General features: G+C 39.5%; 3 protein-coding genes across 3 annotated transcripts; all 3 read right to left on the minus strand.

Moving 5' to 3' along the window:
* Window positions 1-3,547: 3,547 nt before the first annotated feature.
* LOC129423291 (olfactory receptor-like protein OLF3) lies at window positions 3,548-4,501 on the minus strand. Its single transcript, XM_055179541.2, has one exon. It carries the CDS (start codon window positions 4,496-4,498, stop codon window positions 3,548-3,550), a length of 951 nt encoding a protein of 316 aa, XP_055035516.2. The 5' UTR covers window positions 4,499-4,501.
* Window positions 4,502-8,243: 3,742 nt separating this feature from the next.
* On the minus strand, window positions 8,244-11,490 carry LOC129423292 (olfactory receptor 6E1). The gene is given in 5 exon segments (XM_073870986.1): window positions 8,244-8,280; window positions 8,371-8,529; window positions 9,393-9,539; window positions 10,585-11,304; window positions 11,306-11,490. Coding segments are annotated over 5 exon segments (1,248 nt in total).
* Window positions 11,491-20,611: 9,121 nt separating this feature from the next.
* LOC129423293 (olfactory receptor 6E1-like) lies at window positions 20,612-21,569 on the minus strand. The gene has a single exon (XM_055179543.2). The coding sequence runs from the start codon at window positions 21,566-21,568 to the stop codon at window positions 20,612-20,614; it is 957 nt and encodes a 318-aa protein (XP_055035518.2). The 5' UTR covers window position 21,569.
* Window positions 21,570-23,728: the final 2,159 nt, after the last annotated feature.

A 23,728-nucleotide genomic window follows, 5' to 3' on the forward strand; every position in this document is an offset into this window, starting at 1 on the left:
TTCTCGGTATGGAACTGGATTTGTTCGATCTAACGGCACGACTAACAGAAGAGTGTGTACAGTCGATACTGACTTGCTTGAATACATTCAAAGGCAAGAATGCATTCTCACTGAAACAATTTTAGAGGCTCCTGGGGCATATGGCAGCAGCAGCGGCCTGACACCACTCAAGCTGCTTCATATGAGACGGCATCAACATTGCCTTCACGACCGAGTCCCGAGGAGAGCATGGCACAGCGGTTTGCACCATGTAACTATCACACCAGCATGCCATTTCACTTTCACTTCGTGGTCAGACCCACGTATGATGGGCTTGCAACCTCAGGGGTCTGGACAGCACCCAGCTTCACTGGCTTATAAATTGCCTCAAGTTGTGGGCTGTAAATCTTAATCTTGTCCATTTCAACTACGAGCTCAGAGTCAAAGATGCATTAGTTCACACCGACAACACTGCGACTGTTGTGTATATCAATTGCCAAGGCAGTTTGCTCTATTGTCACCTGTTGCATCTCGCCCGTCATCTCCTCATTTGGAGTCAGAAGAATCTAAGGTCCCTTCGTGCTATTTACATCTCAGGATCGCTCAATACTGTGGAAGACAAGCTCTCACGAGCAGCGCGCCACGGCGAATGGCGACTCCACCCCTAGTCAGTTCATGTTTCGGCAGAGCTCAGATTGATCTGTTTGCTCTCCAGAGAACACTGAGCACACAGCTGGCCGGGTGGGGCTGCGTTTCCCCAGTGAGCCTTCTCGCACAGATTCTCTATTTCATCTCAGCAAAGTCAGGCAGGATGGACCACTTTACTAGTTGTGCCTTACTGGCCGTCCACAAGACAGGCTTACACGCTGAAATGAAACCCGTTTGTTGACTGGTGTTCTTCTCAACAAGAAAACCCACAAGAATGCTCGATCAGGCTGTCCCCCTCCATTGAAGTTGACATTGCAGCAATATCTGCACACCTCACCCCAATAAACGGTAGGTCAGTGGGTCAGCATGACCTGGTTATTAAGTAGCACGACAGCTAAATTCCATGCCCCCCCCCTCTATTCCTCCTTGGGACCTGTCAGAGCATTTGCACTTTGCTCTTTGAAAACTTTGACGCTTCTTGCATTGGCCTCTGTTAAGAGTATAGGGGACCTTCATGCATTTTCGGTCAACGATTCGTGCCTTCAGTTCAGGCCCACTGAGTCCAAGATAACACTGACACTCAGGCCCGGGTACATGCCCAAGGTTCCCACCACTCCTTTCAGAGATCAGGGGCCTCATTTATAAAATGCTGTGTAGAAACAATCCTACATTTGATCTTACGATCATTTATCAGAAATGCGTACCTGTGATTCATAAACCGAACGTACCCGCAGAAAATGTGTGTACCCCTTTCAAATCTATAAATCGCAATTAACTTGAACTTGTGCACACAGACGAGCAGTTTCAGATCTCCGCCTTTAAACGATGCCTAATTAATTAATTAAGATGTATAAAAGAGCGCTTGTCAATGTTTAAACCCAATTTCAAACAGCAAGAATGGTTTATTTTCCAAAAACCTGCAGCAATCAGACAAGCAAAAGTGCGTACGTCTGCTCAGACCCTGACGTGGCGCTAAGCACTTTTCCACGTCAAGGACAGTTTTTTATTAATATGGACTTTGCCGTAGATTTTTGCGTCACACTTTACGATCAAATCTGTGCGTACGCATGCTTTATAAATGAGGCCCTAGGTGTTGAACCTGAAAGCGCTGCCGCTGGAGGAGGCATACATGGATCGAACTCAAAGCTTTAGGACCTCAGATCAGCTCTTTGTCTGTTACGGTGGTCAGCAGAAAGGGAAAGCTGTCTAGATTCTATAGTGTTCGTATTGAGCCGGTTTCCTCTCGGATTCCCTCCTCAAACCGGTGAAACACAGAGGGTTGGCTCATGTGTCGGCTTGCAGCTCTGTTTTGGTTCTACACCATAGCACCATTATGAAATGCTGTTAGTGCCAAAATGCTTACAAAAAAGTTCGGTACTCCTCCACTGCCTTGGCAGCCGATGTTGCGGAGCATCGGCTGTCAGCCTCTCACTTGATGTATTCTCTGTAAGAGCATACCCTACGTCGGGTTCCTATGTGTGTATTTCTGTGGAGTTATTTCTACCACATTTTCCCTTAGCAGAGCCTGCTCTGCATCTCTCTCTATAGTATGTGATATTACTTAGAGAGTTTTCATATGTGAGAACCTATCGGTTGATTTAAATTATGTACGCCACCCAGTGAACCTCCTTGGGGGGGGGGCTTCTGCAGCGTTCCTAGTTCCGCCCAGACAGGTTTCGCTTACCAGTTTGCCTCACTACTGTGGGTTTAGGAACAAGTAATGACCGGCCTCTCTGCAGTAAGCCCAGGTTCCGCCTCTTTAAGATAGAAGACGGAAGGCTTAACCAGGCACTGGGAGGGTCAGCTGCAGTGGCGTTTTGGTAGCGATTCCCAATTCATTGGCCACGATGTGATGTTGTAGGGATCGACTGAAAGGATACATCTCAGTTATGTATGTAACCCTCGTTCCCTAAAGGAAGGGAACGGAGATGTCACCTCCCGTCGCCACCGTTTGCTGTTCCATTGCTAATATCGGTCGGGCACTGATGCTTGGCTTTCTTAACGAAAATAGCTTATTTGGTATTGCACCTGCAGTGCGTTAAATACTTGCGTGGTGGGGTGGCACTGCCAGATGCAAATACCTGCATGCCAAGTTTATTGGGGTTTTAGTAGCTTCTCAAAGTAGATTCCCACCAAGCGCGTTCCCAATTTGTGGGTCACGTTGTGACTTCTCCGTACTCTTCCTTCAGGGAACGAGGGTTACATAACCAAGACGTTCTAAGGTAATAAAAACATAACAGTCTCTGTTTGTTTAATGGTCTGGCTAGTGGATAAATTGCAAATTCCTTGTCAAATAACAAATGTTTTGGTTTCCCAAAGACAAGAGAAGACAGCGATCATGAATCACTGTAAATGGAGGTTTGGCAGCCAATCTGTAGTTAACAGTGTATACATTATATAGTAACATTTAGCACAGTAACAGAGGGAACAGTGCTACCCACTGAGCCACTGTGCGCCTCCCTTAAAGTTTTTTTACTGACAAGACCTACTATACAAATAACAATACATTTAACAAATAATTAAAATAATTGTTAAGTTCTTTGCAGGCCAAGGATGGATACAGACATGTACAAATGTATTTAATATTAAAAATGGTCCTTGAACAAACACATTACATTTAGGTTATTAACCCATTTCTTTAGGAAGAAGTAAAGGAGAGGGGATTCATTTTTTCATTAGGTATTTTAGAATAAAGCATGGAAACAAATTTTAATGGCAGAAAAATAGGTGATATAACATAAGGATGAACACATTTTACAGTATACTGTACAGTCTGACCACAAAATCATATTATTTTTTATATTTATCATAACAATCATTAATCATCAGGCATGCAGGGCCTGTCTTTATTTCACAGAAAAAGATATAAGCAAAAGATCCATTATGCAAGAAATTAATAACCATTTATCAATCTCTTGTTTCAAATTTCTTGTTCTGCCTTTTCTTTTCTTCTTAATCTTTGGAGTGCATATATGACTTTTGTTCTAATGGGAGTTAATACTATTCCATAGATTATGGGATTGACAAGAGGAGGAACAACCATATAAGAAACTGACATGAAGTTTTTAAAAGCCTGAGGCATAATGCTGCTTCCAAACCGAACATATGACACATTAATAAGAGACCACAGCACATAATTCAAAAAAGCAACCAAATGTGGTAAACAGGTAGTCACAAACTTCTTGTGATTTTGTACAGAGTGCTTACAAGCGATTATTATTTTTATATAAGAACAAAACACAAAACAAATCATGGTATTAATAAAACATCCAAGTATTGCACTTATCACAAACTGAGCAGTATCGACTTGGCACGCAAGCCTTTCTAAGATCCACGTCTCACAGTATAATTTGTCTATCTGATTCATGCATAATGGAAACCTGAGAGTCATCAGAAGCATCACTAATGCTGTAAGGCAAGGAAACATCCAAATAAAAGTCAGCAGTCTCCAAACAGTGACAGAAGTCATTACAGTGTGATAGTAAAGCGGTCGACATATTGCTAAATACCTATCAAACGCCATTACAGTCAGATTAGTAAATTCACCTCCTGTATAGCTAAAAATGGCAAAACTTTGAACAACACAATCTTCAAAAGAAATGACATTTGTTTTGATAAGTAAATAATATAGAAAGGAGGGGTAAAATCCTGTGGCACCATATAATTCATTTAAACATAAACTACACACAAAGATGTACATGGGCTGGTGAAGAATTTTCTCCATAAGAATGATAGAAATTAAGACTAAATTGACAAAAACAGTCAAGAAATAGCCTGATAGTGCAAAACAGAATATAGTGATCCGGCTGGATGTGCTGTAGTCATTCAAAGCTGTTAGAGTGAACAACGAATAGGAGGAGATGTTGTCCATACCACCTTAAAAAACTAATACAGATCAGAAAAGCATTTTAGAAAAAAGACCCATTCATAATCAATGTTTACATCACAGTTAAACCTTTCTGTCCATTTTGGATCACAATTACAAATTGCATTAAGCAAAACATTTCAATGATAATAAAACTAATAAAGGACTCAAAGGGTGACAGTTTATACCTGAAAGATTTGAAAGTGTAAATGTAAAAAATATCCAGGAAGGTGATCTGGAAAGTCCTTTCCTGTACCACACTGTGCTGAATCACATGTCTGGTCTTTATATACTGTAACAAAGGGTGGGGTATTTTTGTTCTGTCCTTTTGATAATTGACCCTACACTATGGTTTTAGATTGCATATACAGCATGAAGTGATGTAACATTGTTTTTATTGATATTCAGTCACTTACTGTGACTAATGGGACTTTATTCTCCAGATCATCATGATGACAAGAGCTGTCTCCAGCAAACAATCCATGGATTGACCATTATCAAATATGCACATGAGAATGAAGATTTATGTCACAGTACTCTAGACACATGACATTTGCTTACACCGTCAGAAACAAATGGTAAAAAAAGTCAGTTACTTTAAGAAATGTACCATTGTACCATATGTACCATTTAGATAAATATGTATAGGGTGACCAGGGTGATAGTTGCCGAAACCTGCTCTAATTGTCCCGGAAATTATACTGAAGCAAAATCTTGAGTAGTTATTGTTTGATAAAACCAAGGGGCAACCTTCCGATCTCTCTGATGAAGCCAATACGGAAGTAATTTAAACCGAATTCATCGACTAGCTGCTATAGAGGCTGGCTCCAAAAGGGAGTCAATACCCATAGACCTCCATGTTAAAATGGCCAACTTTACAGTAGAAAATAATATGTTTACAGCCTGGTACAAAATTTGTTTTTGGTCTGTATAGCTTATTTTGGCCCTCATGATAACTGTGAGAGGGGTGAATTTTTTGTAACTCATCGGTTTAAATGATATTAAGCCTTAAAGTTCTGCATAATAAAGGGCGTGGTGATGGTTGAACAGCCACTGCTGTCACTAGAGTCGAGCTAGGCGGGCATGGTTTCAGCAACCAGTCACATCCGCTGTACCCACGTCTTGCCTTTTTACTCAATTTTGGAAATCAGCAAGGGATGCGCTGTGACGCTCCTTCAAGATGGCGGCGGCAGGAACCGCCTACTTTAAGCTTCAAAAACGATCTTCAGAAACCTATGGGTGATGTCACGGACCCTACGTCCATCTTTTTTACAGTCTAAACATGAGCGAGGAGCTTGAGTCATCCTGCAGCCAGTCCCCGCCGGCTGCTCATTGGCTGCAGCATCTTGTTTTTTATATATATACCGTAGGCGCGCATTACGATATGTAAGGAATAATTGACGACGGGCTGTTAAATTATTAGAAAAATAATGCACACCCGAGGTGGTGATATTTTTCAATAATTCAATGGCCTGGAGTCAATTATTCCACTTATACTACGGTTACCACACCTCAAGACATTGATCACATGATATATTTAAAGGGATTTGTCAGTTTTTTGTACTTTAGGACTATATCTTCCGTGTCTCATCCAACGACACTTTTGCTTGTTCCAAAATTTCATTTTAAAGCTGGCAATGGAGGCTCGAGCCGCTGATAGCATTCTAATGAAGTTATTAATGAAGTTATTAGAAAGAGAGTTGCAGCAGCCGTGAGGACAGTTGAAAGTGCAGGCAGTGAGTCAGTCAGTCAGTCCTCTGAAGGAGACAGATTGGTCGAGGGCGAGGCACTGTTTTCAAAAAAATACTTCTATACGTATTATATAAATTTATATTCATATTTAATAAAAATATGATTGGTTCAGTAAATTCAGTTTGAAATTCATTATCTTTTATTATTAAATAAAATACTCTTTGGTATAATATGCAACTCTAAGGTACTACTATAAACTCTGTAGGTACAAATGTACCTTTTTGAAAAGGAAATGCAGCAGTAACAGGCCGGGACATTTTTTTCTGGCAGTGTATAATAATCATGCAACTTTAGAATGATTGTACATTAATTTGAAAAAATAAAAAAACAGAGACTTTGCCTGATTGTGGACAAGCAAGTAATACAAGACATTGTTTTGACTTAACTCACTCTCCTCCACTTTTGTATTGTTAGCTGTGTGCTCTCTCCATATCCATATCTTCACCTTATATACACCAAAACTGCATTTCAAATAGCCCTCTGTCAATCTATTCAGTCTTTACAGATGGTGCCACAGTCATTGGCCTCTTCCATGACGATAATGAGTCTACTTTCTGAAGAGAAGTTGCACAGACAGCCTCCTGATGCAGTTATAACAACCTTGAGTTAAATACGCTGAAAGCTGAGGAGATGATAGTGTGCTCCATTGTCAAAAGAAAGCCTAGGTTGTACTTCCTTTACCAACTAGGAAGATGTTTGCACAGGAGCTGATGACACTCTTATTAAGTCAGGCCTGTCTGTGTACTAGATGTCTGATTTGGTTCAGCCATCAAATCAGTCAATGAACTGTTAAGTCAGCTAAGATTATTGTGTCCCTGCCTAACCTCTGGAACTTACACATCTTCATATTGAAGAAACAGGCAGGTAACACACTCAAAGATCCCTCTTACCCAGGGTGCAACCTGTTTACACTTCTGCCTTCGGGCAGATGCTACAGATCCCTGTGTCACGGCCGGGGCGGACCCAAGATAGCTAACAGGCCACGCCCCTCTCTACTTTCCACCTCGAGGAGGTTCCCAAGACCACCCCAATGACCAGACAGACGAGTATACTACAATTAAAAGGTATCTTTATTAAATATTTAAAAGGAAAGGGAAAAAGGGGAAGGGCAACTTAAAAACAATCTTCTTTTCGCTTCCAGAGCGAGTTGGACCAGGGGACGGGGGCCAGGAGTCTCCTTCTGTGTTGTTCTTGAACTCGTGGCGCCCTCCGCTTCCTCCTGGAGGCAAAACAGGGAAAACACAATTAATGTTGGTCCAGCACCGAGTCACAACTTATCTGACCGTTGTTTCTGTCTCTCTCGCCCTCAGGTCACTCTGTCTCAACTTCACTGGACGTGGAGGATCCACCACGAGGCGTGGCTGCAAACACAGGTAGGTTACTCACAACACTCTGAGCTTTTGGTTCACTCCAGTGCATACGTGGAGACAGAGGTAAGGGGTCCTCACTACTGACACTGTTTGGTCCTCTTCGAGGCGTTGCTGCAAACACAGGTAAGTTACACGCTGCACAGGTAGGTTACTCACAACACTTGGGCCTTTGGTCCACTCCAAGCATAAGTGGAGACAGAGGTAAGGGATTCTCACTACTGACACTGTTTGGTCCTCTTCGAGGCGTTGCTACAAACACAGGTAAGTTACACACTGCACTGGTAGGTTACTCACAACACTTGGGCCTTTGGTTCACTCCAAAGCATACGTGGAGGCAGAGGTAAGGGGTTCTCACTACTGACACTATTTGGTTCTCTTCGAGGCGTTGCTGCAAACACAGGTAAGTTACACACTGCACAGGTAGGTTACTCACAGCACTTGGCCCTTTGGTTCACTCCAAAGCATACGTGGAGACAGAGGTAAGGGGTTCTCACTACTGACACTGTTTGGTCCTCTTCGAGGTGTTGCTACAAACACAGGTAAGTTACACACTGCACAGGTAGGTTACTCACAACACTTGGGCCTTTGGTTCACTCCAAAGCATACGTGGAGACTGAGGTAAGGGGTTCTCACTGCTGACACTGTTTGGTCCTCTTCGAGGCGTTACTGCAAACACAGGTAAGTTGCACACTATACAGGTAGGTTACTCACAACACTTGGGCCTTTAGTTCACTCCTCCAGGCAGCGGACCCTCACCACAACGGCCGCACACTGTACGCCTTCACCCGTCGGCCAAAGCTTCGCAGGTGTCGTGGGGACTGCAAGGTCGGGCACCGCAGAGCCAAACGCTTCCCAAGCTCCCCCTCCTTGTCGCTGACAGGGGATCTTCTACTGGGGCGAACTCTCGACGAGGCTCTGCGCGCACACCGAGTTCTTCTAGACAGACACAACTTCTACCTTCAATCCATACAATATACCTCGGCCGCTGTTCACTCTGACATGTAGTTGGATTACACTGCTGCCTGCTTTCCGGGTTAACGCGAGCTCTAGCCGACACTCAGGGGGTTAGGGTAATAGTTGATTTCTCTCCTATGGCTCAGGCCTCAACGTGCTATTTCTTTGCACAATCTGCACGGGGCCCGGGCGACTTCGGTTACTGTAAATACAGCACACACACAGCAAGCTTAGTGAAACACACGATGAAAGTCACAACTCACCACAGCACTCTGCACACGCACTCCACGTGAAGTTAAGACTTGGCCGCCCCGGCCTCGGCTGCTCGAGAGGCGGGTTGGGCGTTGTACACGCCAAAAAGAGAGAAAAGAATTCACAGGTGAATATGTTCAACAACACCCCTTCATGTCTCCTGGTTACCTCTTCGGCTCACCTACGCTTTCAGTCTCCGCAGGGCCGTAACCTTCGACACTCTCACAAAGACACCGGTAACTCTTCTTCTAAATAGCGCATAGAATTTGCTTTGGCTGTTACTCACGCTTTGTTGTCAAAAAGCTTCCCCAATCGTACATCCAATGGCTTCGTGTGCTCTTCTCCACATCCAAATCACACGATAACTTCCTTACCCCGACGTCTCCAACCTCTCGTCTTCCCTAAGGGATCAATGTGAGTCAACCCAGCCGATCTCCACCGTAGCAACAAGCGCAAGCAACGTACTCACAAAGTACCACCAACAACAACATCTGACATCTTCAAAGGTCTTTATATGCTCAATCTTCTTTCCTTATCGGCCTATCAGCAATCGCTGTGTTAATCGCTCTCACCTGTATGATATCGGGCTTGATTTAGTGTTCAGGGAAACCCCGGGAATTCCGGTGTTTTGAATCAGTCGTCCGGGCAGAACCATCGCCGGGCGGAACCGATCTTGCACATTTTTGGTTCCGCCCTCACAGATTGTCACCTGGTGACACCTGTGCACTAAAACATATAGAGTCAAGTTTTTATTCACAGGCCATCTCCACCTCGAACAGCTAGCACAACCACTACTACCTACTTTTATCTCAGTACTCATTTATGTACTTCTGTAAATAACTCACACTTACATCTTACATACAAGATTTAATTTTTTTTCTGTATTTTACTGTTTTAAAGTTCTTTCCAAACAGATCAACATATCTTGTAGTCTAGAATAAAGTCATTGATGTTGATATAGGATATGTAAACTGTAAGTGTCGTTGTTTGACAGAAGAAGGATTTTCGTTAGGGTCTCATACAGTGCCTGGTGTGTGTGTGTGGTACACTTATAATGCACTGGGTTTCGGTAATATACTGATAACTTGATTAAATGAGTGATTAAATGATTTCATAATAATGTTTTAAATTAAGTAAAAGGTTAAATCAAATGTTTGATGTCTCTATTCTGCTGCCATAAGTCTGACTATATCCCAGCAAGCAATTTTGTATTTAAAAGATGTTTAACAGCCATTTAAAAACACAGCCTAGAGGTCTAAGCTAAAACAATGCAAAATTTAGGCTGTCAATGAAACATTAAATAGAAATTAAAAAAATAAATTACACCAGACACCTTGTATTCACTGTTGACTTGCTTACATGATTCTTGAACCAAATTCAAGGTTATGCTACTAAAACTGGGTTACTCATAGTTAGACTATATTGGGTCTACAGTTGACTATAGACAAATGAACTAAACAAAAACAAAGCTAAGACACAAAAACTCATCAAACTATAACTTGGTGGAATGAAACCTGTTCTCATTAGAAAATATTTTGGGCTGTATACATTATGACATGCTATGCAAAACAATAAATGTAACCTATTGTCAGTTTTGACAGTTTATATATATATATTCACAGCAGAAATAGATTTGTGAATAATTCTTGCATTTTGTCAGGATTTGTTTATAAAGGTAAATTGTCATTGCATTTTTTACATGTCTTTTCACATATATTATCTTTGACACCTGTTTTGAATATCTGACACATTTATTTTTGATACAGTAAATGAGGAAAAAGCTTTTTGCGCACTGCCTTAATATTTAATCCATAGATTAGAGGATTAACAATAGGTGGAACTATAACCAGTTCTAAAGCAAAAAAATTACGTAGAATCTCTGGAACATCATTAGCACCGTATCTACTATACATAAGATCAAAAAGCATAAAAAATCCAAAATTCATAAGTGATATTAAGTGTGGCAAACACGTTTGCAAGAATTTTTTCCTGTTTTCTAAAGATGATTTACAAGCAGCAATGAGTTTAACGTATGTCACTATGAAAAAAATTATATAACAAGCACACGTGACAATAATAAAATATCCAAAAAGATTATTAACAACACGTGGTGCACAAGATAGTTGTACAATTGACCAGTTGTCACAATATAATTTGTCAACGTGATATTTGCAAAACGTACTTAAGTTTGCTAAAAGCCATGGCGGAAGCATGTAGCAGTTTGGTGCAATCCAGGAAAACAGAATTAATTTCACACAGGTGCTTTTAGTTAATTTTGAATGATAGTCTAAAGGTCTGCATATGGCTACATATCTATCATATGACATGACTGTTAATATTGTAACCTCATACAATAAAGAGTTGTATATGACATAGCTTTGCAGAGCACACATGTAAAAGGAGATGACATATGAATCCAAAATCAAATTATACAAAAATATAGGGTAGAATCCTGAGGCTCCATACATTACATTCACACATATTACACAAGAATATGTACATTGGTTCATGAAGAGATTTCACCCTGATAATGACAGAAATAAGGCGAATATTAATAAACAGTATGAGCAAATAAAGGAAAAGAAAACAACTAAAATATATGTGCCTAAATGATTTTGAGTCTTTGGGCTCCATTAGAGTCAGTATCACATCTTGAGAAGAGTTATCCATCATAATATGAATGGTCTCTGAAATCACATGGAATAAACAAATATTTTGCAGTACAGCAGCACAAAAAGTTATTTATCAAAAATTAAAACATCATGTAAACAAAGCAGACATTCATAAAGCTTCAGTTGCCATTTTTGATACAAAGGGAAAAAGCTTGTCACAGTCATAGATGTAGCAAATATTGTTCGTTGCAATCAGAAAAAGGTAAATGAACTAATCCACAGATCTGGAGATGGGCGTGTTTGCAACTGAAGGTGGCAAACCTTTGCTTGGTTTCATATAAGTGTTTTTTTTCATTTAGTTTCTCAGAAATGGTCTATACCAGTGGTCACCAATCCTGGTCCTGGATGGCCAGTGTCTCTGCAGAGTTTAGCTCCAACCTTAATCAAACATACCTGAAGCACCTTAATTAGCTGCTTCATGTGTGTTTGATTAGGGTTGGAGCTAAACTCTGCAGAGACACCGGCCCTCCAAGACCATGATTGGTGACCACTGGTCTATACTTTCTTGGGATTTATTATCCAGTCACAAGCAAAACATTCCAAGCACATGTATTTGTGAGGAAAAGAATAAAATCTTGTCTTTATTTTTATTTGTAAATAAATGTGCTGTATACAGCAGGCTACTTGTCACATTTGGTTTTTACTTTGGTTTTACTTAGCAATCCCACATGGAAAAAACATATATAAACATATATGTTTCAATATAGGTTTTGATATAGGTTTTACATATATGTGACATATATAAAATTGGCCGTTTTCCTATATTATATGTACATATGCACATATATGTTAACCTATATATTGGTAAAATTATTAAAATCTGTAGCTGCTAATAAATTAAACATAAATAAAGTTCCAACCAATGACAGTCTGCACCTGCAGGAGCCAGGATTCAAACCTCCAACCTTCCGATCACAAAAAAATGCAATCCCAACCGCTGGGATTCAAACACCCAACCTTCCGATCATTAGGCAACGCACTCTACCATCTGGGCTACTATCGCTGTTAAAGAACTTGAAACAGTAGCTGTTAAATTGTAAACCATTTTGTTATACATGTCCTAGACAGACCTTGTAAATGTTTTAAACGTGCAGACATCATAACTTTTCTGTAATTGCCATACACTCTTAAAACGAATGTGTTAAAATAACACATCTAATGTGTTGTCCTTAACTTAACACAACTCTGTGTTATTTTTGTGACAACACACTTTGTGTTGTTTTAACACATCTTGTCCCTTTTCTTTATTTAAACTCAAAATCAAGATGGAATGACACATAGTGTGTTAAATAGGATTAACACATCCTTTCATAGAGTGTAGTTAAATTCCATAAAATGCCAATTACATGTGACACAAATTTCATGTGTTTGCACATACATAAGTTCTTGCATTTTTTTTGTTAGGTCTTAGTTATTGCCTTGATAATAGAAAATATGAGCTGGGCATGTATGACATTTGCCAAAGTGAGATATGAGCTAAAATGACCAGATCCTGCTTTATAGGAGACATAACTTATAGGGCTCATATGTGGATATAAAGAAGCAATACAGGAGACCTATATGGCCTGTATATGCACATATATGCACCTCAATTTTGCATATATGCAGCATATATATTATCATATATGGGCATATATGCTGTATATGTGCAGCATATATGTGCATATTGGCTGCATATATGTGCATATTAGCTGCATATAGGTTTCATATATGTGCATATATATTATTATATTTGTGCATATATGCTGTAAATGTGCTGCATATATGTGCATATTAGCTGCATATATGTGCATATTAGCTGCATATATGTTTCATATATGTGCATATATATTTTTATATATATGTGCATATAAGCTGCATATAGGTTTCATATATGCACATATATCCACATATAGGTTCTTTCCATGTGGGAACACATATTATAAAAGATCAATACATGTTTAATATATTAGGAAGTTTATAAAATGGAACATGATCTTTACTTAATGTAGTTAATCATTTTTTACAGTAATTTTGTTTTGTACAATGTATTGTTGGCGATACACAGCGACACTCCACTCGTTTATCCTCATACTAATTTACGCTCATTATACTTGTTTATCTTGAAGCCGAGAATAATGAAGCAAACATCTGAACCTACAGAGAAAATAAACATATGCCACTTGTCTTACAGGTCATAAATGTCCTGCTTAATTTCTTCTTGCATTACTTGCATGCAAATTAAAAAGGCAATTTGTAATTTTTAGAAAGATCTCCTGACAGAAATGCAATATAATATACATAACTATATTATCAGTGGTTAAGACCTTACATAATGAACTGTATTGTTTTTATTACCTTTTTTATCAACATGCGCCGCAGGTCGGGTAGAGGTCAGTGGAGGCCGGTGATTTCTCTTCCTAGAGAGGTGAATTCAAAATATTTGTTTGTTGTGTCGTGCATCATGCCTTTTGTCAAAATACAAGCCTGCTGTACACGCGTCGAAAGGATTTATGAAAAAATAGACGCTCGTGTTTACACTAACTTAACAGTAAACTCTAATTACACATGAGATTAAGCGAGTATCTGGCAAAGAAGAGCGTTTCTTTTATCATAAACCCTTTAGACGTGTCTGCAGCAGGCTCATATTTTTACATCAGACGTGATGCACATAAGTTTGCATGATGCACCAAACACACAAATATGACAGGCTACATACATGTTGTGACGAGCTTCGCATCATACACCCTCAAAAAAGAAGTCATCATCGGCCGCCACTTACAGAGCTTATGTTTTTATTGAAAATTAAACTTCGTCATGAAACCCAACGTCGGACTGACGTCAAACCCAACATCTGTTTGACGTCAAAACCCAAACTCAGACTGAAATCCTAACTTCTGGTTAATGTTAAAACCTAACGCCGGACTGACGTCTAAACCCAAAGGTGGACTGACGTCAAAACCCAACTTCCGACTGATGCCAAATCCCAATGTCGGACTGATGTCAAAACCCAATGTTGGACTGACGTCAAACCCCAAAGTCGGAATGACGTCAAATCCCAAAGTCGGAATTATGTCAAAACCCAAAGTCGGATGGACATCAAAACCCAACGTCGGACTGATGTCAAAACCCAAAGTCGGAATGACGTAAAAACCCAAACACGGAATGACGTCAAAACCCAATGTCGGACTTATGTCAAAACCCAGTGTTGGAATGACGTCAAAACTCAGCGTCGGACTGATATCTAAACCCAACGCCGGACTGACGTCAAAACCAACCGTCGGACTGACGTCAAAACCCACCGTTGGGCCCCCTGGAGTATTCTCCAGATCATCATGATGACAAGAGCTGTCTCCAGCAAACAATCCATGGATTGAACATTATCAAATATGCACATGAGAATGAAAATTTATGTCACAGTACTCTAGACACATGACATTTGCTTACACCATCAGAAACAAATGGTCAAAAAAAGTCAGTTACTTTAAGAAATGTACCATTGTACCATATGTACCATTTAGATATATATGTATACATAGGGGGACCAGGGTGATCTAGTTGCTGTCCCGAAACCTGCTCTAATTGTCCCAGAAATTAAACTGAAGCCAAATCTTGAGAAGTTATTGTTTGATAAAACCGAGGGGCAACCTTCCGATCTCTCTGATGAAGCCAATACGGAAGTAATTTAAACCGAATTCATCGACTGGCCGATAGAGGCTGGCTCCAAAAGGGAGTCAATACCCATAGACCTCCATGTTAGAATGCCCAACTTTACAGTTGGAAATAATATGTGTACAGCCTGGTACAAAATTAGTTTTTGGTCTGTAAAGCTAATTTTGGCCCTCATGATAACTGTGAGAGGGGTGAATTTTTTGTAACTCATCCGTTTAAATGATATTTAATGCAGATCTTCTTAAAGAAATAGCAGATTTCCTGTCTGAGCTTGTAGTCACTGTAGATAAAGCTCTTATCGTTGGTGACTTTAATATCCACGTTGATAACCAAAAAGATACATTAGGATTAGCATTAATGGATGTTCTAAATTCTCTCAGTATCAGACAAAACGTGTCAGGGCCCACGCATACCCGTAAACACACATTAGACTTAATTCTGTCACTCGGACTCAACATTAATGACATTGAAATATCACCTCAGAGCGATGCAGTTTCTGACCATTGCCTTGTCTCATTAGCACTCTTCCAGACCGGTCCCAAATGAAACATGTAGCAGATAACCCTGACAATCTAGATATTGTAATAGAAAACCTTAACAATGTCTGTTCTAACACATTGGATGCCGTTGCTCCCATTTGAAAAAAGAGAATCAAAGAAAAACTGCAAGCTCCATGGTATGACAATCACACAGCAGCCCTTAAAAAGGTAGCTAGAAAAATGGAAAGAAATTATAGAAGCACAAAGTTAGAGGAATGGGGTGCAGCATGGAAAGAGAGTGTTAAACACTACAGACAGGCTATAAAAACTGCCAGATCTACCTACCTCAGCAAGCTTATAAAAGAGAATCATAATAACCCTCGTTTCCTCTTTATCACAGTTGAGAAACTGACTAGAAACAAAGAACAAACAGAAACCAATAGTAAACTCCAACACAATAGTAATGATTTCATGAACTTCTTTACTAACAAAATTACAGCTATTAGGGAAAACATCGTAGCTACGCAAGCAGCCACCACTCTACCCATTAGTTCATTTAACACTAGGTTACCATACGAACATTTTGATTCATTTAAAGCTACTACAATAGATGAGCTCTCTAAATTAGTAACATCATCCAAATCATCGTCCTGTATATTAGTTCCCGTTCCCACAAAATTACTTAAAGAGGTATTCAAGATTCAAGATTCAAGATTCAAGATTTTTATTTGTCACATACACAATTATATAGGCATATATAATCAGCAGTGAAATGTGATTCAGGTCTGCTCCAAGGACAGTACAATTATTAAAGTAAACAACACAGTTGAACAATATACATAAATATAGCTATAAAAGGAATGGAATGCAAGTAAACAATAAAAAATATGAGAGAAAATTAAAAATTAAAAGTAAAAGGATATAAGGATGTATACTGTAGAATTAAATAATGAATGGAAAATAATTAAATAATGGATGGAAAATAATGTGCATGAAGGTACACAGTAGTCTTAAATATTAAGATACACAGGTGTGTACAAAAGGCAATGTGAATATGTGTATTATACTGCAGTCTTAAATATTAAGATACACAGGAATATACAAGAGGCAAATGTGCAGACAGGTTGACACTTTCAGTATGTCAAAGTGAGGTAGTGAATGACTTTCTGATAAAGTGAATATTAAGTGTAAACATGATGACGATAAGTGTCTGGTTTTGAGTTAAGTAGCCGGATGGCCTGGGGGAAGAAACTCCTCATAAGTCTCTCAGTTTTGGCCATCAGGCTACGGAAGCGCTTACCAGATGGTAGCAAAGTGAAAAGATGGTTACTGTGGTGAATGGAGTCCTTGATGATTTTAGCAGCTCTGCTTTTGCAGCGTTTGTGGTAGATGTCCTGCATAGAGGGGAGAGAAGACCCAGAGATGCGCTCAGCTAAGCACACTACTCTCTGAAGGGCTTTGCAGTCCTGACTGTAGCTGTTTCCATACCACACTGAGATGCACTGAGTCAATATACTTTCTATGGCTCCTGAATAGAAAGTTTTCAGGATAGCTGGCGAGACTCTGAATTTCCTCAGTTGTCGCAGATGGTACAGTCTTTGCCTGGCTTTATTAATCTGTGCTTGAATGTGTGCAGTCCAAGTCAGGTTCTCGGAGATGTTTACACCAAGGTACTTGAAGCTGCTCACCCTCTCTACAGGGGATCCACTGATCGTAAGAGGAGTAAGGGCTGCTGTTGTCTCTTCCTGAAGTCAACAATCATCTCTTTAGTTTTGCTCACGTTCAAAGAGAGACAATTAGCCTGGCACCATGCTGTTAATTTCTCTACCTCATCCAAGTATGCGGTCTCATCGTTGTTGTGAATGAGGCCCAGAACCACAGTATCATCAGCAAATTTGATAATAGATGTGGAGCTGTGGGAAGACGCGCAGTCATGTGTGTAGAGAGAGTAGAGCAGGGGACTCAGGACACAACCCTGTGGGGCTCCTACGTTCAGGGTGATGGAGTTGGAGATGTACTGGCCAACTTTTACCACCTGAGGTCTGCCGGTGAGGAAATCAAGGATCCAGTTACAGAGTGAAGAACTCAGGCCAAGGTCTATGAGTTTAGAAGCAAGCCTTATGGGGATAATAGTATTGAAAGCTGAGCTATAGTCAATAAATAGCAGCCTTACATAGTTTCTGTTATTGCTGTCAATTTGCACGAGGGAGGAGTGCAGGATGTGGGAAATGGCATCATCAGTAGATCTATTGGGGCGATAAGCAAACTGAAGAGGGTCCAAAGTATCCGGGATGGAGGAGCAGATGTAGTTTTTAACCAGTCCCTCGAAGACCTTCATAACAATTGATGTAAGGGCAACTGGACGATAGTCATTCAGGCAAGAGGGTTTATTGTTCTTAGGCACAGGAATGATGACAGACTTTTTAAAGGAGGAGGGAACCACAGAGGTAGCAAGAGACTCGTTAAAAATAGATGTAAACAAACCGGCGAGCTGATCAGCGCAGGTTCGCAGAACGCGGCCTGAAATCCCATCAGGTCCGGCTGCTTTCCTGACGTTCACTCGCTTTAGGGCCCTCCGAACCTCGTCCACCGACAGGGTGATTACGTGATGATCACTGCTCTGGCTGCTGCTTCCTGACGCGCTGTTCGGCAGACTCACGCTGCTAAGATTCTTTTCAAAGCGGCCGTAGAAAGTGTTTAGCTCGTCAGCCAGCGACGGATCTGCACTCACCTCTGCAGAGGATTTATTTCCGAAAGCACAGATGGTCCTTAGTCCCTGCCACATGCGTCGGGGGTCATTGAGCTGGAAATGAGACTCTATTCGTTCCCTGTATCGGTTTTTGGCAACTCTTACTGCGCGACGGAGAGCATAGCACGATGATTTGTACTCGCTCATGTTTCCCGACAGAAGACCGGCATTGTAAGCAGCAGTGCGTTTGTTTACTGCTTCCCGAATTGTTTTGTCCCGAATATCCCGGATATTCCCTGTACAGCCCCAGTACTAAATATCTTTAACTCATCGCTAGAATTAGGATACGTTCCAAACGCTTTCAAACTAGCAGTCATCAAACCGCTGATTAAAAAACCACACCTTGATCAGGGAGAGCTTAAAAACTTTAGACCAATATCTTATCTCCCTTTTCTTTATAAAATATTAGAAAAAGTAGTGGCAAGCGTATGCCACACAGTATGTCATACAGACCCGTTTGCCACTGAACCTGCATTAACGACAACAGTGGGGCTTCTGGCCTTAGTCAAATGGGTTGGCATGTTTCATTTTCTTTTAAAGATCGGATGGGGACCCATACCATAGATACCTTTGCCTTGGGCCCCCAATTTGCTAAATCCTCAACTGTGGGTAACATACTTATGCTTCAATAGTTAGCCTGTCTGGAACCAAGCTGATTTAAACCACATCACTGTGTGACACTTGTATTACATGTGAACAGCCCCTATGCTTATAGGATTTTGTTTCTCTCTCCCTGTATCATCATCGACCTCGATATATATCTCCCAAGGTTTTATTCCTCCTAGGACTTTTTTCCCGCCTAAAAAAGTCTCCTAGGGTGTTTTTCAACCCGGGGATGCAGCCTTCTTTGGCTTATCTTAGCACCCTCTTCTATATGTTACATTAGTAATACGCTTGCTTATAATGTTGATTCATAGCCGCAGCAAATTTATCTTCTTATGCTATCTGTATTATGTTATGCTCTCTGTCGATTTTCTGTGCTTTTCAATGTTTCTATTAATGTAAAGCTGCTTTGGAACAATTACCAATTGTGAAAGCGCTATATAAATAAAATTGAATTGAATTGATATTAAGCCTTAAAGTTCTGCATAATTAAGGGCGTGGCCACTTACGTGATGGCTGAACACCCACTGCTGTCACTAGAGTCGAGCTAGGCGGGCGTGGTTTCAGCAACCAGTCACACCCGCTTCACCCACTGCCTTTTTACCTATTGTTGGATATCCGCGAGGGATGCGCTGTGATGCTCCGCCAAGATGGCGGCCGCAGGGACTGCCTACTTAAAGCTTCAAAAACAATCTTCAGAAAGCTATGGATGATGTCACGGACCCTACGTCCATCTATTTTACAGTCTAAACATGAGCGAGGAGGTTAAGTCATCCTGCAGCCAGTCCCCGCCGGCTGCTCATTGCCTGCAGCATCTTGTATGTAAGGAATAATTATTATTAGAAAAATAATGCACACCCGAGGTTGTGATATTTTTTCAATAATTCAATGGCCCGGAGTCAATTTTTGAGTCAATCAAAGATCCCTCTTACCCAGGGCGCAACCTGTTTACACTTCTGCCTTCGGGCAGATGCTACAGATCCCTGTGCACTAAAATATACAGACTAAAGTTTTCATTCACAGGCCATCTCCACCTCAAATAGCTAGCACAACCACTACCTACTTTTTCTCAGTACAATATTTTATAGTGAAATATCTTACACTATTGTTTATGCATAATGATGTAAATACATTTTTTTTACAGTCAATTACACATGTACTAACTCACACTTACATCTTACTGTACATACAAGACTTAACTCTTTTTTTCTGTATGCACCGTTTTAAAGTTCTTTTCAAACTGATAAATGTATCTTGTAGTCTAGGATGAATTGTTGTTTGACCAAAGCAGGATTTTAAACATAATTCAGAGTCGGATACAGCTGAGCCAGACTATATCAGGTCTAAAGTTAACTTAGACAGTTACAAATTAACTAAACAAAAACAAACCAAAGACACAAAAAGTCATCATTGAGTCTTGGTGGAATGAAACCTGTAATAATTAGAAAATATTTTGGGCTGTATACATTATGACATGCTATGCAAAACAATAAATGTCACCTATTGTCAGTTTTGACAGTTTATATCACAGCAGAAATAGATTTGTGAATAATTCATGCTTTCTTGCATTTTGTCAGGATTTGTTTACAAAGGTAAATTGTCATTTACATGCATTTTTACATGTCTTTTCACATATATTATCTTTGACGCCTGTTTTGAATATCTGACACATTTATTTTTGATACAGTACATGATGGGAAAACTCTTTCACGCACTGCCTTTATATTTAACCCATAAATTAGAGGATTAACAACAGGAGGAACTATAACCAGTTCTAAAGCCAAAAAATGACGCAAACTCTCTGGAATATCATTAGCACCGTATCTGCTATACATGAAATCAAAAAGCACAACAAAACCAAAATTCATAAGTGATAATAAGTGTGGCAAACATGTTTGCCAGAATTTTTTCCTGTTTTCTAAAGATACTTTACAAGCAGCAATGAGTTTAATGTATGACACTATGATAAAAACTACAAAACAAGTAAACGTGACAATAATAAAATATCCAAAAAGATTATTAACTAAAGTCGATGTACACTGCATTTTTACAAGAGACCAGTTGTCACAATATAATTTGTCAATGTGATATTTACATAATGTGCCTTTCTTGGATAAAATGCTTGCTGTAACTGTGTAGCAGTTTGGTACAATCCAGGAAAACAGAATTAATTTCACACAGGTGCTTTTAGTTAATTTTGAATGATAGTCTAAAGGTCTGCATATGGCTACATATCTATCATATGACATGACTGTTAATATTGTTACCTCAGTAATTAAAGAGCTGTATATGACAAAGGTTTGAAAAGCACACATGTAAATAGAGATGACATATGAATCCAAAATCAAATTATACAAAAATATAGGGTAGAATCCTGAAGCTCCATAGATTACATTTACACACATATTACACAAGAATATGTACATTGGTTCATGAAGAGATTTCACCCTGATAATGACAGAAATAAGTCGAATATTAATAAACAGTATGAGCAAATAAAGGAAAAGAAAGCAAGTAAAATATATGTGCCTAAATGATTTTGAGTCTTTGGGCTCCATTAGAGTCAGCATCACATGTTGAGAAGAGTTATCCATCATAGTATAGATGGTCTCTGAAATCACATGGAATAAACAAATATTTTGCAATACAAAAAGTTATTAATCAAAAATTTAAACCATGTAAACAAAGCAGACATTTCATTAAGCTTCAGTTGCCATTGTTGATACAAAGGAAAAAAGCTTGTCATAGTCATAGATGTAGCAATCATTGCTCATCACAGTCAGAAAAAGGTAAATGAACTAATCCACAGATCTGGAGCTGAGCGTGTTTGCAACTGAAGGTGGCAAACCTTTGCTTGGTTTTATATGTAGTTTTTTTTTCCATTTAGTTTCTAAGAAATGGTCTATACTTTCTTGGGATTAATTATCCAGTCACAAGCAAAACATTCCAAGCACATGTATTTGTGAGGAAAATAATAAAATCATGTCTTCATTTTTATTTGTAAATAAATTTGCTGTATACAGCAGGCTACTTGTCACATTTGGTTTTTACTTTGGTTTTACTTAGCAACACATATTGCAAATGATGAATACATTTTTGATATATTTATTGTGGGAAGTTTATAAAATATCTTCATGGAACATGATCTTTACTTAATGTAGTTAATCATTTTTGACAACAATTTTGTTTTGTACAATGTATTGTTGGTGATGCACAGCGACACTCCACTCGTTTATCCTCATACTAATTTACACTCATTAAGTGTGCTTGCAAAAGCACACTTATTGTTCTTCTTAAGTTTTATTATTATTTTTATTATTTTTCCCGGGTAGATTTTTTTGGCCAGCTCTAGCGACCAGACCGTTTGACGCAGAGACACCGTTCAAACTTTAAAATGTTCGGGCAGTACCGGTGTAAGTTGCTTGAGAAGATGAAGTCACAGATCCATGTCGTTCGGCCACCATATTGGATAGAACACAAAACCTTTAAAAAGTTTCACAGGTCACAAATTTTGTCCAAACTTCAAGAAATTCCACGTACACGATCCTTGGACCAAGCCTCACAAAAGTTACTAGAAGGATTTTTGATTTTCGGAAGCATTTGCCCAAAACAGGTCAAAATATACCTATGGCGTAGTCCCCAAACAGGAAGTAGTTCATATCTCAGATTGTCTGTAACATATCTTTATAATTTTTTTAATATGAACTCGGAACTCCAATGTGAACATGGCCAAGATAAAAAAACATTGCAGTAACATGTCTATATTATGTTATTTTCACTTTAAAATGTCCAATAAAATCCTATGTAAAAATAAAAATGTCATATAGCTTTTACCACTAGAGGGCAGCCCAAGCGTGTTTAATTGCCTTGCCTTCACACGTGACTAGACCGAAACTTAGTCCGTGCCTATTGAAAACTATATATACTGAGGATTATTTGATACTAAATCCAATGGAATATTAATATTTCTCATATACATTTGTGTACAAAACTGCAAATGGATGTTATATTCTGAAGGCGTGAATCAACGCGAGCTCTCTGGAGAACGTGCAGTACAGGTAGGAATGTTTCGGGGATTCAGACGTAAAACCCTTTCTTTTATTTCAGTAATATATAACATGACAAGTTTAATTCCGTTTTTCATCAATGTAATACATTGTAAACGTATTAGTTTGTAAAGACGTCAATTTCGCGTCCTCGCGTAGCAGTGATCGTTTGGCATCGGCTCTATAACAGCTGCATTGTTTAAATGATTGTGAATTGACGCGAAAAAGTGTCACTTTACCTTAAATCATGCATGTTATGCCAAGTGTATTTAACGTAAACAGTCATGACTTTGAGAAATGTATGAGACATTAAAACACAGCTTGCCACAGCTAGAAAACTGCGTATATTTACATAATCTTCAGATAAGAAAGTTATATATCATCGTATGCTTAACTAACGGGAACACGATCGATTGCATTATGCTGTCAATCATTATGCTGTCAATCACTCAGCGAAGCATTGACTTCACATGGAAAGCAAGAGGACAGGGTCGCAATCTTGATGCGCGTGCATATGTTGTTGCATGAGATGCAGAGCGCGAGTCACCCCTTCACGTGTATTCGCGCTTTGGTCTGCCCGCGTCAAGATGCAGAGACCACGGACTCTATGGCTGTTTTAACTTTATTTATTGTATTTCCAGCTTACAACAACTCCTCTTCCGACAGTTGTTGTCTGATATGTCGGCTCAACGATCACAATGACATTAG

This window comes from Misgurnus anguillicaudatus, chromosome 9, assembly GCF_027580225.2.
Source record: "Misgurnus anguillicaudatus chromosome 9, ASM2758022v2, whole genome shotgun sequence".
In the NCBI taxonomy this organism is placed as follows: domain Eukaryota; kingdom Metazoa; phylum Chordata; class Actinopteri; order Cypriniformes; family Cobitidae; genus Misgurnus; species Misgurnus anguillicaudatus.

Bases quoted from the DNA above. Each gene is read 5' to 3' on its own strand.
- LOC129423291 (XM_055179541.2), bottom strand. From the start codon at position 4,498: ATGGACAACATCTCCTCCTATTCGTTGTTCACTCTAACAGCTTTGAAT.
- LOC129423293 (XM_055179543.2), bottom strand. From the start codon at position 21,568: ATGGATAACTCTTCTCAACATGTGATGCTGACTCTAATGGAGCCCAAA.